The sequence below is a fragment of the Eublepharis macularius genome, chromosome 6, assembly GCF_028583425.1.
Source record: "Eublepharis macularius isolate TG4126 chromosome 6, MPM_Emac_v1.0, whole genome shotgun sequence".
NCBI classification, from domain to species: Eukaryota; Metazoa; Chordata; class Lepidosauria; order Squamata; family Eublepharidae; genus Eublepharis; species Eublepharis macularius.
In genome coordinates this window covers 133,356,545-133,373,150 of record NC_072795.1, presented here as the reverse complement: position 1 = coordinate 133,373,150, position 16,606 = coordinate 133,356,545, and the positions used below count along the sequence as shown (strand labels likewise).

Below are 16,606 nucleotides of genomic sequence, written 5' to 3'. Positions count from 1 at the left end.
TTTATAACCTTTTTGCTGTAAAGAAGCGACATGATCTCTGCAGACAAAAGTTCACAGTTTTGAGAACTGTAAAACCATTTTATCTGTGATAATATCTTCTAGATAGAAAAATTGCCCAATAATCTTACAGAAATCTCTGGAAGAGCATAACATTGTGAATGGATTAATGGAATTCATTTACCCAAAAATTTAAACATTGCATGAATATACAGCCTCATGCTACATAATTAAAAACTAATCCTTATTTCATGATGATAACTTTGGACTATAATGTATCTTAAATAGAAAAGTATCTTTAGATAGATCTTTCCTCAAAAAACATTTTATTAAAAAAAGTGATTTAAATTTAAAAAATCTGATTTAAATTTTAAAAATCTATATATTTTTGTATTTTTATCCACCCTGCACTAAGGGCAGCGATAGCACCAAGGGAACACCAGAGGACTCTTAAAGGGCTAAATATTCACCAGGAAGAAAGTGGCTAATAGCCCTATTACAATTTTGCCGCTCCTACTTCACATACCAGAAGAGGGCATCACACACAATCCTTTGGTACATATGGCCTCCATTTTGTGTGAATTGGTCAATGCACATATTTCCGTGTTTTAGTATATGTGATAGGAAAGACAATGTGGGGTTGTGTGTTCATGCGGACTGAAGCTGTAAGATACACATTATGATATTTACCCAAAATGGCAAGAACATATATTGAGAAAATCATGCATAGCGTGCTCTCTTGGGACCGGATAGTAGGAGCACCAAAATTGTAACGCTTGAAAAGTGTTAAGGATTTGTCAGCAATGAGATTAATCCTTCATCTAAGAGGGTGCTAAGGAGCAGTCACCCAGCTAGGAGCGACACTTTTTGACACTATATACATTTACACAGACTCTCTCTCTCTCTCTCTCTCTCTCTCTCTCTCTCTCTCTCTCTCTCTCTCTCTCTCTCTCTCTCTCTCTCTCTCTCTCTCGTTTGAAGAATTTTAAAAAGTAAATAAGTTAAAAAGTGGCCTCATTTCATTGTGATTCTGTGTCCCCTCCACCACCACCCAGTTCACTATCAAGAAATGTAGGTGCATTATGCTTAACATCAAGAAGAGAAGTTTGGGGACTAAACGCAAGCATACAGATGCCTCCTGCTCATTATGTTTGCCGATATATATACAGCTTGAGATTTTGCATGCTCACTCATAAGTAAATTCTACTGATCTGGTGTTCTTACATAAGCATACTTAGGATTGCAGCTGTAACTCTGCAGATCAACAAACTCCACCCCCTACATGGCTCCAGGAAAGTTTCCAAGCTGACTAATACCTCGTTTCCTGCTGTGTTCAGTTATGATTCATTTTTCAGAACGGCCTCATGGTGCCCAAACAGAAACAAGGGGACTCCTTTCCAGAAGATTGTTCTCGCTAGCTGTTTGTTGCCCTTTTTCACTTGACGTCACCCTGGGCCTACAATTCGGCTGGCACATATATCCATTTCCCTGGCATTCCTGGCAGCCTTGGCACCCAGATGCCAACCTCTAAATGATCACTTCCTCTCCCCCCTCCCTCCTCCAACTTTCTAGCAGAGCACGGGTGCCTGCTGCTGCTTCCTGGCTGGCCTCTGGTCAAGCAGCTTTTTTGATTTCTTCTGGCTTTCTCTTGGGCTGCCTCTGTGATGACAGCTGCAGAACTGGGTACAGGCTCCGCCAGCTGGTAGCGCTGAAATGCTTTGCTGGATACTGTTTTTCTTTTAGACGGAAGAGGATCTGAAGACTTTCTTTCTCCCTGTGCAAATAAATATTTAGCAATAAATTTTTAGCAACATCCAAGGTGGGTCACCTGAAAGGCTGTTCTGTCACTTGGCAAGATCCTTGTCCGATATTCCAAAAGGTAAAAGAGTTTTTAAACATTTCCTGATTAATCACTATTATCTGGTTTGTCACCAGCAAGCAAGCAGAGAAACAGTCCATGAGTGAATTTAGGGTTTAAGCCAGATTTCTCTGTCAATTTGGGCCGTAAAATGGGGGTTTGCTTTAAACTTAGGTAAAACATGAATATGAAATCTCCATTGACCAGGATGAACATTTGTATTATAATTGGCTCTCATCCAGTTTATTTTCCAATTTTAAAAATACTCACTCATCCATAAAACAGGCTGCCTCCACAAAGATGTTTTTATCCACCTTTGCCTTCAAACTGGAGTGCTATTTTAGAAGCATCTACATGATGTGGTCCTCTAATTGTCCAATTTCCAGGTTTTCTGTATCCTCAATATACTCTTTCTCAAACCTGCTTTACTATGACATTTTCAGAAACAGTGTAGTCAGAGTGTCTTACACTTAGGCTGTGTCCACATGCTCTTAAAGGGATGGCCCACTCACGAATGCTGGTGGCTTCCCCCCAGAATCCACACGGCTTCGTTTGCAAAACGACTACAGGCCTTTTGGCTTCCATGTTTTTGGCGCCTTTTCTGGTAATGCACTCCCTGAAAAGGTGTCGAAATCATGGAAGCCAAACGGCCCACAGCTGTTTTGCAAACAAAGCCATATGGATTCCCGGGGGAAAGCTGCCAGCATTCGGTGAGTGGGCTGTCACTTTAAGAGCGTGTGGAAACAGCCTAACTCAGTGGAAAGGTGTGCATTTTGGGAGGACGCGTGCGTACACACACAGACATCAGAGCCTTTCCCTTCCATCAGCCCTTCATAGCGGCTGTTTTCCCCACTGGGCCACTGAAGTGCTTTTTGTGCATCTTAACAAAAAGTTTCAAGTAGATAGTCGTGTGGGTCTGCAGTAGAACAGCAGGATTTGAACCCAGTGGCACCTTAGAGACCAACAAGATTATTCAAGGGTATAAGCTTTTAAGCATCAAAGCTGAAAGGAGTTTTGACTCTTGAATGTTTAAAGCCTTCAAAAGTCCTGCTCTTCATAAAAATTAGTAATCACTATAGCACGTTAAGACTGATGCGCTATAAGATCTCTTTGTCAGATGCATCTGGCAAGGAGAGCTGTGGCTATCGAAGGCTCATACTGCATTGGAACTGGATGGTCTAGCTGTTTGGCTGCTACAAACTAACAGGGCAAACTCCTTTGAAGCCAACTGATCCACACACCAAAAGGAGATGTTTACATATACAAGCAAAGGAATGTTTTGGTTGCACCCTCCCCCTCCCCCCCTAATTGCCTCTTCTCTCTCCTCCCTCCTCTTCTATATTTGACCAGTCTCTGTATCATGCATCTGACGAAGAGAACTTGATTCTCGAAAGCTTATGCTACAATAAAATTGGTTAGTCTTAAAGGTGCTACTGGACTCTTTTTGATTTTGCTACCACAGACTAACACGGCTAACTTCTCTGCATCTAATTTTTTAAGTATTCAGAAAGCCGCCTGGTGGTCTGGCAGGTTGGCAATGCAGGAAAACAGATGGGGAAGTGTGCAGAAAATCCCCATGTGAAGAAGGCTCTATTGCCAGCGTGGATGTCTCTGCATTTGCTGTTGAAATGAATGCAAAATGGAGAATCCTCACCTTACAGCCTAATATGAGAGGGGCTCACAGGCTATTAAAGCCTCAAGTATTTTGTACTTCCGAGCTAGAATTGCCTGATGCTGATAGAATTACATGATGGCAGTGGTAATCATTATATGGCGAGAATAACATGCAACACAAGTCAGAGCAGGACAGTAATATTTGCATGGGTTGAAATCAGGAGTGTTGCCCCTGACGAATGCATCTTCTATCATCTTGCCAACAACAAAAATCTTCAGAACCTGTTTACCAGTGGCAGAAGTGGGATGAATACAGACATGATGGGTGGTCATGTGCCTCTTGGACCAAATTCCACACTAAAAAACCTTGTTTCAGTCTTTTAAAAGGATCCAGAACTTGAGCAGTGATGCAAACAGCAGCCATCCAAAACATACTCTTCCTGCACAGCACACAAAACTGTGTTGCAAGTGGCCTTGTTAGTCCAGACAATTGGGCTCAAAAAAAAATCTTGGCTTCAGACAAATCATTAGCTAATTATTTAAATGAACTGTATCAGGATGCCCTCCCCCAATCCACACGGCAGTTTTATTAAGAGCAGTCTTCCTCAAATAATTGATTGAAGCAGCTGAGATCTCTCTAAAGAGGCAGTTGCCTTTCCAGGGCATAAGAAAGATGTTATTTACACACACTGAGGGCCAAGCTATTATTCGTCACTTCTAGCTTGGCTCTGAGTCTGTGGACATCCCTGTAGTTCCAACTGGCCAGAGACCCCAAATTGAGAATTACCTTACTAACCGGAAACCTCTGCAGTGGCCGTAGTTTTCACAGCAGAGATCCGTGCATTCCTCAGCTAATAAAATCAACGTGAAAACACTTCCTTGGTGATAGGAAGTTTGACGACTGCTGCTTTACAGAGTGTGGCCACAACCATCTTCACGTGGTGTTATTTTATTTAATTTATTTTGCATGCAAAATGCCACCCCTAGCCAGGCAAGCCTCTCTTATTTCCCCCATAGGAAATAATGGAGAAAGGGGGGGGGCTAAGAGCAGCTTCTTTGGGAGGCCATAAAATGGCCCCCCAAAGTGAGATCTGCTTGAGCCTTGGTGGAGGGAGGGAGGACAGGTAGGAGGAGGTCCTCTGAAGTTTGGGGGCATTTTGCATGCAAAATGCCACCCCTAGCCAGACAAGCCTCTCTTATTTCCCCCATAGGGAATAGTGGAGTGGAGGTGAATAGGGGCACCTTCTTTGGGAGGCCATAAAATGGCCCCCCAAAGTGGAATCTGCCTGAAACTTGGTGGAGGGTGGGAGGACAGGTGGGAGCCAGTCCCCTGAAAGTTGGTCGCATTTTGCTTGCAAAATTCCACCCCAAGCCACCTAGAAAGATGACTTGTTTTTCCCCATAGAGAACCATGGAGAGTGTAGGAGGATGGAGCACCTTATTTAGGGGGGCATAACTTCCCCCCCCCCCAAAGTCCAATCTTTCTGAAACTTGTGGGGTAGTTAGAGGAGAGTTAGGAGAAGGTCTCCACCAAGTTTGGTGTGGTTTGGACAGAAAATGCCCCCCCCCCAAGACTCCCAGAAAGCCGGGAGAAAGTTTTCTCATTGAAAACAATGGCCGAATCAGGCCAAAACGCGAATACCGAATTGGCTTGCTGTTTCGGTATTCCCTGAATACCGAAACGGTTTCCTGGTTCAGTTAAAACTGAATCAGGTTTAACGAAACAGGCAGGCCTTGCACACCCCTACTTAAAATATAGCAGATCTTTGTTCATTTCTGTTGAGTTGTTTTTTCCACTGAGGCTTGTGGTTTGTTTCCGTCTCTCTTACAAGACATGTGATTTCACTTTTATATCTCTAATACTGCGTTCCTAAGCAGAGTTACTCTCATCTATGCCCATTGATTTCAATGGGTTTAGACTGGAGTAACTCTACTTAGGATTACACTGTAAGAGGCATTTGAAGGGGACTGGCGGGGAATAAACAGCTGATCCCAGCACTGGGTTATGTCCTTTATAAAAAAATTTAAAACATTTTATCTGTAGATAAAAATTTTACGGTTCCTGTAAGCAGCATTTGTGAGGAAAAAATGCTGAAATCTGAAAAATCTTTGTACCACTCAAAAAAGTATGTGTGGGTAAGATCACAGTCATAAAATTGGTAGACAACAGATAAAAGGCATGGTGCTGGGGGGCACATTAAAACAAAGCTTAAATATAATGAATTTGATCCAGAGGTAATTCCTGCTGACAGGAATGTTGCACCCTGAAATGTTTCCCCAAATGCTGTTGCTAGGGGGGTCAGAAAACCCCGGGAAAAGTGGGAGAGGAAGTCTGAAGTGGAAAGGGGGAATTGGTGAAAATCACCTCCCCTCCATTCACAGAAATCTTGCATTAGAGAGTCAGCCTAACTTGTGGAAGTCCCGCCCATAAATAGGTCCGGCAACCGTCTGCAATGTGCAAATAGCAAGAGAGATTCTGTGGTTCTGACATCACAGGCAATCTCCTAGTCTGCTTATACGGCCTTCCCACCTTCCCTCTTCTTACCCACATCCTTTTTTGTGTATTTTTTTGCTATAAACATGTAATTCTGGTCTTGCTATATTGTAGCAACAAGATTAGCATCCTTCTAATTGTTTGCCTGATAGAGTATCAATCTCCTAATTAAAAATGCAGTGTTCACCACGATAACCAAAACTAATGCTGAAATCCCATTAACAGCATGTGTTTTATATAGCCCATAACCTTGTGTTTTAAAATGATTATTATACTTTTTAATTTGGTGTTTGATAAGCTGTTTTGGATGACTCTGGTCAGACTGATTCAGTTATAGATGTGCAGTTAAGCCCTAAGCGTCTAGTTAGCCTTCTTATATCAAATCATTTAATTTCAGCTGAGAAGCACACCACAAATAACATTTTAGGTTCATTACAGAATATAGTACACAAGTAATACTGTTACAGAGTCTCTGCTTCTATTCTAAGCCTTTATTATTAAAACCTGATTATTCAGCATTCTTTATATTAGCTCAATCAACAGAAGCAAGTTGAAACAAGGGAATGCCTTGTGCTTGTGACTGGGTACTGCTTGCTGAACCCAATGCCTGGCTGCTATGAGTGACACTGGTTCTGTTGGGCTAAGTTGCAAGAGTGTCCCTCACTTCAGTTTGGTTTGGGTGGAATAGGTGTGATTCTCTGGTGTGAAGTTGATCCCCTACTTTCACTTCGGTTCTGGGAGGGGGGCGGATTCCATTCCTGTGCTTCAATCTGGTTCTGTTGAGCTTTCTCTAGGATGAACCCAGCTTGCAATCTGGAGTGTGCCTTGGTCATGGCAGGCTTACTCCAGTGTGTTTTAGAGTGGGAGGAATCAGCTTTGAGTTTTTTTCCCATAGGAAACAATTGAGTGGCTATGGGAACCTTCTTTGGGGGCCAGTGGAATTGGGCCCCCAAAGAAGGGGGCCCAGGGTCCAATCTTCCTGAAACTTGGGGAGTCTTTAGAGGATAGTCAGGAGTAGGTCCCCTACAGATTCGGTGAAGTTTGCTTGAAAAATGCCCCCCCCCACACACACACCTCCACAGATTGATTTTTCCATATATGTATATATTTAGTGTACATCCTACAACAGACACTTATATAGAGGTTTTGGTAATATGCAAATATATTTAAATATAAATGCTCAGTTGTGCTTAATCAGTGAAAAGGCAGACATCTAGATGTCTTCAGGAAGAATCACTGGGTTAGATCCCTAGAGGTTTTCCAAAGGTGAAGGGATATGCACTTAAGGAGCACAACTTTCTCCCCTCCTCCCCCAGTATGCTGAAATGCCCTGTAAACTCCTGCTGTTGGGGGTCCCGGTCCCTCAGGAACATAATTTCAGGGGGAATTTCAGGCTGTTGTGGGAGGGGGAAGGTGACAACAGTCTACTCTGTGAGTGCGTACTCTTCCATCCCCAGAAAACCTCTGGGAGAGCTAACCCTTTAGCTTTTTAGTAGGGTTGCCAACTCTGGCTCTGGAAATTCCTGGAGATTTGAAGGTGGTGCCTGTGGAGGGTAGAGTTTAGGGGTGTGCAGTTCGGGTTTTGGAAAACCCGAATCACCCCGATTCGGGTTGATTCGGAGAAACCCAAATCAATTAGGAGAAGCCCGAATCGATTTGGATTGATTCGGATTGATTCGGGTTTTTCAATGGGAAAATGCCTTCGTCTTCCCGGACGCCTGGGGGAGGCATTTTCCCACCGAATCAAGCCAAAATTGGTGGGGACTTTCCTCTAACTCCCCTCTAACAACCCCCCAAGTTTCAGAATGATTGGACTTTGAGGGGCCATGTTATGGCCCTCCAAACCAGGTCCCCCTATCCTCGCATAAGAAAGGGAAGGCTGAGCATATTGTTAGCTTGCTGCTGCTCATCTTCTTCTTCATTATTTCCTATGGGGAAAAAATGAAGAGGCAGGCTTCCTTTGCCAGGGGTGGCATTTCGCATGCAAAATGCCCCCCAACCCTCAGGGGCCCTTCTCCCACCTTTCCTCCCACCCCCCACCACGGCTCAGCCTGCTCCCACTTGGGGGGGCCATTTCATGGCCTCCCCAAGTAGGTGCTCTCAGCCCCCAAAGTCCACCCCTTACAGCCCCACACAAACCCAATTCCCCCCCAGGTGCCACACACAGACCCAGATCCCCACATTAGCCCCTCACAGACCCAAATCCACCCCCAGCAGCCCCACACCCATAACCCCAGGAACAGGCTGGCAAAGGCTAGCCCTCTCCCTTTGTTCCCTATGCTGGGAACTTCTAAACTCTCTCTCCGTGGGCAATTCTGCACAGCCCAGGAGTGCCACAATGGTGGGCACACTTCTGAGTGCCAGCTGGTCCCTGTGAAAGACCACCTGAACCACAGACTCCCTCCCTCAAATTCCCCCACCACCTACAGAGCTGGCTGGCCAGCCAGCCCCATTGTTCCCTATGATGGGAACCAAATGCACAACAAAGAATAAAACACGAACAACACAAAATAAAGTTTTAAAAAAATTATTTTCTCCCTTTCAAAGTACAAGTAGGCAAAGCATTATGACACATTACACCAGCAGTCCCCCATGCAGAAAAATAACACAACCCACTTAACATCAGAGAATCACAAAAACACAATTCCTGTCAAAAACACTTTATTTCTCGGACAGCTTTCGGTTACACAGCAGGGGGGCACACCAAAGGGCATTCCAGCATTCCACCTCACAAAAATAACACAACTCACTTAACATCAGAGAATCACAAAAGCACAATTCCTGTCAAAAACACTTTATTTCTTGAACAGCTTTAGGTTACACAGCAGGAGGGCACAGCAAAGGGCATTCCAGCATTCCACCTCACAAAAATAACACAACTCACTTCACATTAAAGAATCACCCCAAAAAATTGCTGTCAAAAGCACTTTATTTCTTTAACTGCTTTAGGTTACACAGTAGGAGGGCACAACAGGGCATGATAGCAGTGTACTACACAAAATAATACAACCCACTTCACCGTTTTTGACAGCAATTGTGTTTGGGTGATTCTCTGATGTGAAGTGAGTTGTGTTATTTTTGTGAGGTGGAATGCTGCCATGCCCTTTGGTGTGCCCCCTGCTGTGTAACCTAAAGCTGTTCAAGAAATAAAGTGTTTTTGACAGGAATTGTGCTTTTCTGATTCTCTGATGTTAAGTGAGTTGTGTTATTTTTGTGAGGTGGAATGCTGGAATGCCCTTTGGTGTGCCCCCCTGCTGTGTAACCTAAAGCTGTTCAAGAAATAAAGTGTTTTTGGCAGGAATTGTGCTTTTGTGATTCTCTGATGTTAAGTGAGTTGTGTTATTTTTGTGAGGTGGAATGCTGCCATGCCCTTTGGTGTGCCCCCCTGCTGTGTAACCGAAAGCTGTTCGAGAAATAAAGTGTTTTTGACAGGAATTGTGCTTTTGTGATTCTCTGATGTTAAGTGAGTTGTGTTATTTTTCTGCGTGGGGGACTGCTGGTGTAATGTGTCATAATGCTTCGCCTACTTGTACTTTGAAAGGGAGAAAATAATTTTTTTAAAACTTTATTTTGTGTTGTTCGTGTTTTATTCTTTGTTGTGCATTTGGTTCCCATCATAGGGAACAATGGGGCTGGCTGGCCAGCCATCTCTGTAGGTGGTGGGGGAATTTGAGGGAGGGAGTCTGTGGTTCAGGTGGTCTTTCACAGGGACCAGCTGGCACTCAGAAGTGTGCCCACCATTGTGGCACCCCTGGGCTGTGCAGAATTGCCCAGGGAAAGAGAGTTTAGAAGTTCCCAGCATAGGGAACAAAGGGAAAGGGCTGGCCTTTGCCAGCCTGTTCCTGGGGTTATGGATGTGGGGCTGCTGGGGGTGGATTTGGGTCTGTGAGGGGCTAATGTGGGGATCTGGGTCTGTGTGTGGCAGCTGGGGGGGAAATTGGGTTTGTGTAGGGCTGTAAGGGGTGGACTTCGGGGGCTGAGAGCACCTACTTGGGGAGGCCATGAAATGCCCCCCCCAAAGTGGGAGCAGGCTGAGCCTTGGTGGGGGGTGGGAGGAAAGGTGGGAGAAGGGCCCCTGAGGGTTGGGGGGCATTTTGCATGCAAAATGCCATCCCTGGCAAGACAAGCCTCCCCCAGCTGTAGTAGAGAAAAGAGCACCTACTTGGGGAGGCCATGAAATGCCCCCCCCAAGTGTGAGCAGGCTGAGCCTTGGTGGGGGGTGGGAGAAAAGGTGGGAGAAGGGCCCCTGAGGGTTGGGGGGGCATTTTGCATGCAAAATGCCACCCCTGGCAAAGGAAGTCTTCCTCTTCATTTTTTCCCCATAGGAAAAAATGAATGAAGATCAGCAGCAGCAACCTAAAGCTATGGCCCTTTTTTTAGGAGAGGATAGGGGGACCTGGTTTGGGGGGCCATAATATGGCCCCCCAAAGTCCAATCGTTCTGAAACTTGGGGGGTTGTTAGAGGGGAGTTAGAGGAAGGCCCCCACCAAATTTGGGGTGATTCAGTGGGAAAATGCCTCCCCCAGGCTTCAGAGAAGCCTGGGGAGGCTTTTCCCATTGAAAAAAAAAACCCGAATCAATCCAAATCGGTAAACCCGAATCGGCTGGGCAATTCGGGTTTCTGCTAAACCCGAATCGGCCTCTCGATTCGGGTTTAGCAGAACACGAATCAGGGTGCCTTTGCACACCCCTAGTAGAGTTTAGGGAAAGGAAGGAGCTTAGGAGGGGTTGTGATATTGTAGAGTCCATGCTCCAAAGCTCGGTTTTCTCCATGGGAACTGATCTCTGTAGTCTGGATATCAGTTATAATTCCAGGAGAATTTCAGCCCCCACATTTAGGTTGGCAACCCTACTTTTTAGCTTTTCACACATGACGAGTAATCATCTGTGGGGGGGGGGGGTGTTCATCAGCAAACAGGCCTATATGAAAATTCTCTAGAGCCTTGGCCATTTTTTGTACAAAATGTAAAAAGCAATTATGGATTATTCACATGTTTACAGAAATGCCTCTCTGCTTTCTCCCCCTATGTAGAGACCCCTGGAAAAACCTGATGGCTTGGATGTTTCCGATCAGAGTAAAGAGCACCCTCAGCATCTGTGTGAGAAGTGCAAAGTGTTGGGGTATTACTGCCGCCGTGTGCAATGAACCGACCAGGATCACCTCTGCTCACCACCTTTTGAGATCCTCTTGTAGCACACACAGTCAAAAGGAAGAGGGAGAGGGGAGAATATAGCGGGCAAGAAACCGCAAACTTCGCCAATATTGCCTATCAGTAAACTAATAATATGCCTTACCTTTAATAGAATGTAACCTTTTTCCTGTGTATGTGTATACATGCCAGTTGTATTTATAGGACTATGATTTGTTTTTATATATATATATGAAACAGATGTAAGGTGCACATCACCAGGCTGTGCTATTGAAGGTCCTCCATTCTTTTCTCCGTGGCCGGCGTGGCACCTAGTGGAAGCCACGCTGAAACAAGGTGGGGGTGGTGTAGAGGTTGCTCTTGTAGGATTGCGTCCATAACCACTCACGTGGTTTCTGCTGGCTGTTTATACAGTTCCAGTATCCTGCCCAGACAGAATATCACTGTGTTCAGAGAGGTATATAATTGCATGGGGTTATAGAAAGATGATATGAATAGCTTCTGCAGGCATCAGAAAAATAGGTTCAGAGGGCGTTCAAGGCAACACCACCAACATTGTACTGGTATAAGGAATCAGGAAAACTTAGATCCAGGGGAAATCATCATTTTTTACTTCAAGGTTCGTTTGAAAGTTTTGTGTGGGTGCATGTTTTCTAAGCCTTCAGGGCCACAGAAGTGGGGCTTCTAATGTGATTTAGACTAGTAGAACATGAAGGTTCAAAAGAAAAAGTGAATGATTGTTTGAGGGAGTGGTTTGCGTGGAAATATAATGGTCGAGCAGGACATGAGAGGTCAGCTGGGAATTTAGCTTTTGTAAGGCAGCAGCCTCTAAACATGTTTATTCAGAAGCACGTTCCACTTCAGAATCAAAGGTGCCTTCTTCGGAATAGATGTGTTTTAGGGGACATGCTTTTTACTGGCTATTGTTGACCAATAGTGTCCCCTGGTCATAATTACTTCTATCTGTATGTACTTGCTATGCAAGAGGTGACTCAAATTCTTTCCTTTATTGAGCCCAGAAGCCATTTTTTTAAATATGAGCAACAGAACAAATGAAGTCAACAGGGCTGAAGCAGTCCCCATCAGCATAGACACCTAGTTGTCCAGTTTGGCCCTTCACTCTTCTAGAGCAGAGAGCCCTTACCACTTCCTGTAAGGAGAGGCCAGGCTGCTGAGTGCTCCACAATTCCAGTGTACACATACACGCATATACATATATGGGGTGAGAGACGTATATCCTCTCCGCATTTGGTATTCAGTCCAAAAATGCCCCCCAAGCCCCAGGTAGCTGGAAATGGCATTTCCCATTGGAAACAATGGCCAAAGCTTACTGAATAATACTGAAGCAGCTCCTCATACTCAAAGCGGGAAACTGATTTGGGATTTGGGTTATTCCGAATTTTTTCCCACTTCGGTGTTACCAAATCAAAAATACCGAATCTTTTTTCTGGGCACACCCCTACTCTCTACATCAAAAGAAACACTTCAGCGTTCCACCCAGAGGCTTTGAAACAATATCATGATTAACTCTTTTACTCAAGAGATGTACTAGAACCTCCCTTTAAGGAGCTCTGAAAAAAAGATTTCACCTGCATTCAAGACTGAAAGATGCTTCTTGCATTATGCCACCCCCACCCCCAACACACACATATGCAGGTCCCATTGAAAACCATTTTTGCTGGTCTGAGACCAGTCTACTTAGGAAGAGACCCAGGTGGTTTTGACCTAACAGTATAGACAGTCACTCCAGGTCAGCACCTGCAGCAATGGTAACTCTGCAGCCCCCGCATGGGAAGATCTCCATTTGATTTGGTTAGGCCACATGGAAAGTGAGTCGGGCAGTACTGCTCTTATATGGAGCCCCACCACGGGTAAGGTCCTTTCAGTGCTTTCCTTTTTGGTGGCATCTTAGTAGGTCATGAGCTTAGAGCACCAGAAAAAACATGAGGAGAGCAGCTGTGACTCGGTGGCAGAAATCCCAGGTTCAATCCCCGGCATCTCTAGCTAAAAGGACCAGAGAATAGGCAATGTGAAAGACCCTCCACCTGAGACTCTGGAGAGTTGCTGCCAGTCTGAGTAGACTAGGGATCCCCAACATAGTGCCCGTGGGCGCCATGGTGCCTGCAACTTTCTTTGCACCCACCAAGTGTTTTTAGAAAGTGGGTGGGGCTTTTGCCCAGAAAGGCTACCTTACTGACCCCAGGAAAACTGATTGTGCAGATTAAAATACTGTTGCTTTAGCAAAAGCTGCCACCTCAATATTGGTTTTATTCTCTCATTCCTCTTTCCCAATGTTTACTTTTTTAAAAAAAATTACCCCACTTCTCCTCTGCACTTGGGCTTCTTCTGCTTGCATGGCTCTACCCCCTACAACAGCCATTTTGTGGTTGTCCTGTGGCAGGCATTTTGTGGCTGCACCCACCTCTGTGTCAGAATTCCAAAGGTGCCTGCAGAATCCAAAAGGTCGGGAAAACCTGGCGTAGACAGGACTGTGGGAGGAGGGCTATTTGTGTTACAGCCAGTTCCATGTCTCTGCACATGTTGACTAAATATGTTTGGGGAGATGCGTGGAACCACCTGGAACACAAATAGCCCTCCCCCCATAGCCCTTCTCTGCCACTTAAAGCATGCTCAGTGCAGAGGAGGGAATGAAAACGCTCCTCCTGCCTCTATGTGCGCATGGGAGCCAATCCCACCCCCACCCCCCATTTTTAAGGTAAGCTTCAAGTCACATTAAACAGGAGTTGGGGTTTCCTCCCATAAAATTCAAGCTTGGCCCACCTGTAAAGAGTGTCAAATAAACTCATGCCACATCACCTAGAGATAATGTCATGCTATGCATCACAAACTAAAAACTTGTATTGACTGTATTTATCAGCAGTAGTTAGGAAGAACTGCTCTGTTTCAAGCCGGGATGGAATTAATGCCAGTTTAGGTTTTCCACATGTGGACACTAATACAGAAAAAAGGTGTTGGGCAGGTAGATACAGCTTCCCACCATTCTGTCCAGCGTTCGATTTTCACTGTGAACCTGCCTGCTTTTGACTCCCATCTCCAACTTGTTAATGGATACCATAAATATGGCTTGATAACTGAGTCAAATCACTGGCCTGTCTGGTATCATTCTGGCTACTGTGACGAGCAGCCATTCTTCAGAATCTCAGACAGACAGGGCTTTTTTTCAGCAGGAATGCAGTGGAACGGAGTTCCGGAACCTCTTGAAAATGGTCACATGGCCGGTGGCCCCGCCCCCTGATCTCCAGACAGAGGGGAGTTTAGATGGCCCTCCGCGCCGCGGCGCATAGGGCAATCTCAACTCCCCTCTGTCTGGAGATCAGGGGGCGGGGCCACCGGCCATGTGACCATTTTCTCCGAGAGCAACTCCCTGAGTTCCACCACCTCTTTCCCCAGAAAAAAAGCCCTGCAGACAGAGATCTTTCCCAGACCTTTTGACTGCAGGTGCTGGGCCCTGCCACAAGCAAAATCCCACTGGGTCATGGTCCCGCCTGTGATCTACTTTTGGTCTGGAAACAGACGCTTACTTTTAAGAGAGCTGAAGGAAGCATGACAGCAGAAACTTTTTCATACAGTTTACACCCTTGTTTCCTTTGCCCAGTTGGAACTTACAGCCAAACTGATTTTGGAAGTTTTTGAAACTTGATAAAACCATCAGGCAAGGACAGCAAGGGGATTGACTCCCACCCCCTACCCCCTTCACCAGCCTGGATGAAAAAAAAATATCTCTGTCCCTGGGGCCTTACCACACAGGTCAAAGGAGCAAGCAATCCCAAATTTGCCACACCTATTCACAGCAAAGCTCTCAAAGGAATGGGTGGGCTTTCCTTGTCTGGACCTTATTCCAATAATATGTGGTGGTGGAGAGTGCCCTCAAGGCATAGCTGACTTATGCCAACCCTTGTTGGGGTTTTCTTGGCAAGAGATTAACAGGTGGTTTGCCATTGCCTGGCTCTGCAACCCTGGTCTTCTCTGGAGGTCTCCCATTCAATTACTAACCAAGACCAACCCTGCTTAGCTTCTGAGATCTGATGAGATCAGGCTCACCTGTACTATCCAGGTCAGAGCATTCCGATAATATACTTTGTTGTAAACATAACAAAACATTGCCAGTGCCATAAATTCCTTTTATTTTCCTAACGGTTATTAAGCAGACTTCTCGTGGGCTATTTTGCTGTTACAAATCTCTAGAATAATTCAAACTGCTCATAATGTTAAACTGATACTAGAGCAGATTCTATCCCACAGCTTGCTATGGACTGACCATATTAGCTTGGGAAAACTAGGCCTCAGTAACATAGTATAACATTAGTCACTAGGCCTACCTCACGGGGAACTAAACAACTTGCGGGAGGGAGGGAGTAGTGGAATTGGGTAGTTTTTAATTTTGAATTGATAAAAAGTTCATTAACACAGTTAGGTAAATTTTATGGCTACCATTACCATTTTAAAAGCAGTTATAGTTCTTTGGAAATTGCCACAAGGCCCATCCAGATGATTTGGGAAGGCCATCCGCGGGAACTTCTATTTCTCCCCCAGCCCCGCTCCTTTTCAGGTGCCAAAGGCCTGTGGCTGCCGTGCCATATGCGCAATCAGGATTAGGGCCTCGCTATACTTTTAAAATAATTACAACTGCTTTTAAAATGGCGACGGATATCATGGAAAGGATCCATGGCTGCTGTCACGTCTAGTTCGGTTCTGAGAGAACAAACTGTGAACTTCTGTTTTTGTTTTGTTTACATGTTCAAGGAACAGGCAGAAGGGAACAGTAAGAAGAGATACCGTGCCAGATTAAGAGGTTTTGATACTGTGCCAGATGGAGGTTTTGATTCCTCTTCCATATCCTTGCTGGATGTGTGATGAAAGTGCACAGTTACCCCTGTCTGAAACCTCGGATTTCAAGGGGCTTAGTCTGGAATAATTATAGATAGGATTGCACTGTGAGTAAACAATGCCATGGTAGTTACCTTGGGTGTGCAGAGATGACCAAGGGGCTTTTGGAATTTTTAGCTTGAATATTAATTTTGTTCTAGTATTGACGAGAGGGAAACGACCTTATGAAATATGCTCGCAAGAGAGCCATATGCTAATCTCTCTACAGTATTCCTTATAACACATTAGCAGAAAACTGCAACACTACAGATCTAGTAGGCAAAATTAAGAAATATTAACTTACAAAGGTTGTAACCGAAGAAAGTGATTCCAAATATTTTCCCTTCAAACAGTGCATGTAGCAATAATACATACACACATTTCCACTGAAAAATTTAGAGCTATTACATCACTTCCACTTATGGAGAATGCCAAAAAACATGCTTTGCAATCAAAACAGCTAGAAAATCTGGAAGCTATTTTATAACATATGTTAAAAATAAGAGCTGGTTTGCGTGCTTCATTTTTACACACAAAACAGTCATACCTATAGCTGCATATGAAGGATCACAGAGACTATCATCCGAAAGGCCCACAGACTTTCTG

The 16,606-nt window shown here is 44.8% G+C and overlaps 1 protein-coding gene across 1 annotated transcript in view; it reads left to right on the top strand.

The window, feature by feature from the left end:
• Nucleotides 1–14,336, top strand: part of ZCCHC24 (zinc finger CCHC-type containing 24) — a 182,825-nt gene extending 168,489 nt beyond the window's left edge. Inside the window, exon 4 of the mRNA XM_054982578.1 lies at nucleotides 10,996–14,336. Within this exon, the coding sequence (XP_054838553.1) occupies nucleotides 10,996–11,109 (114 nt within the window). The 3' untranslated portion in view covers nucleotides 11,110–14,336. The remainder of the gene's footprint in view (nucleotides 1–10,995) is intronic.
• Nucleotides 14,337–16,606: the final 2,270 nt, after the last annotated feature.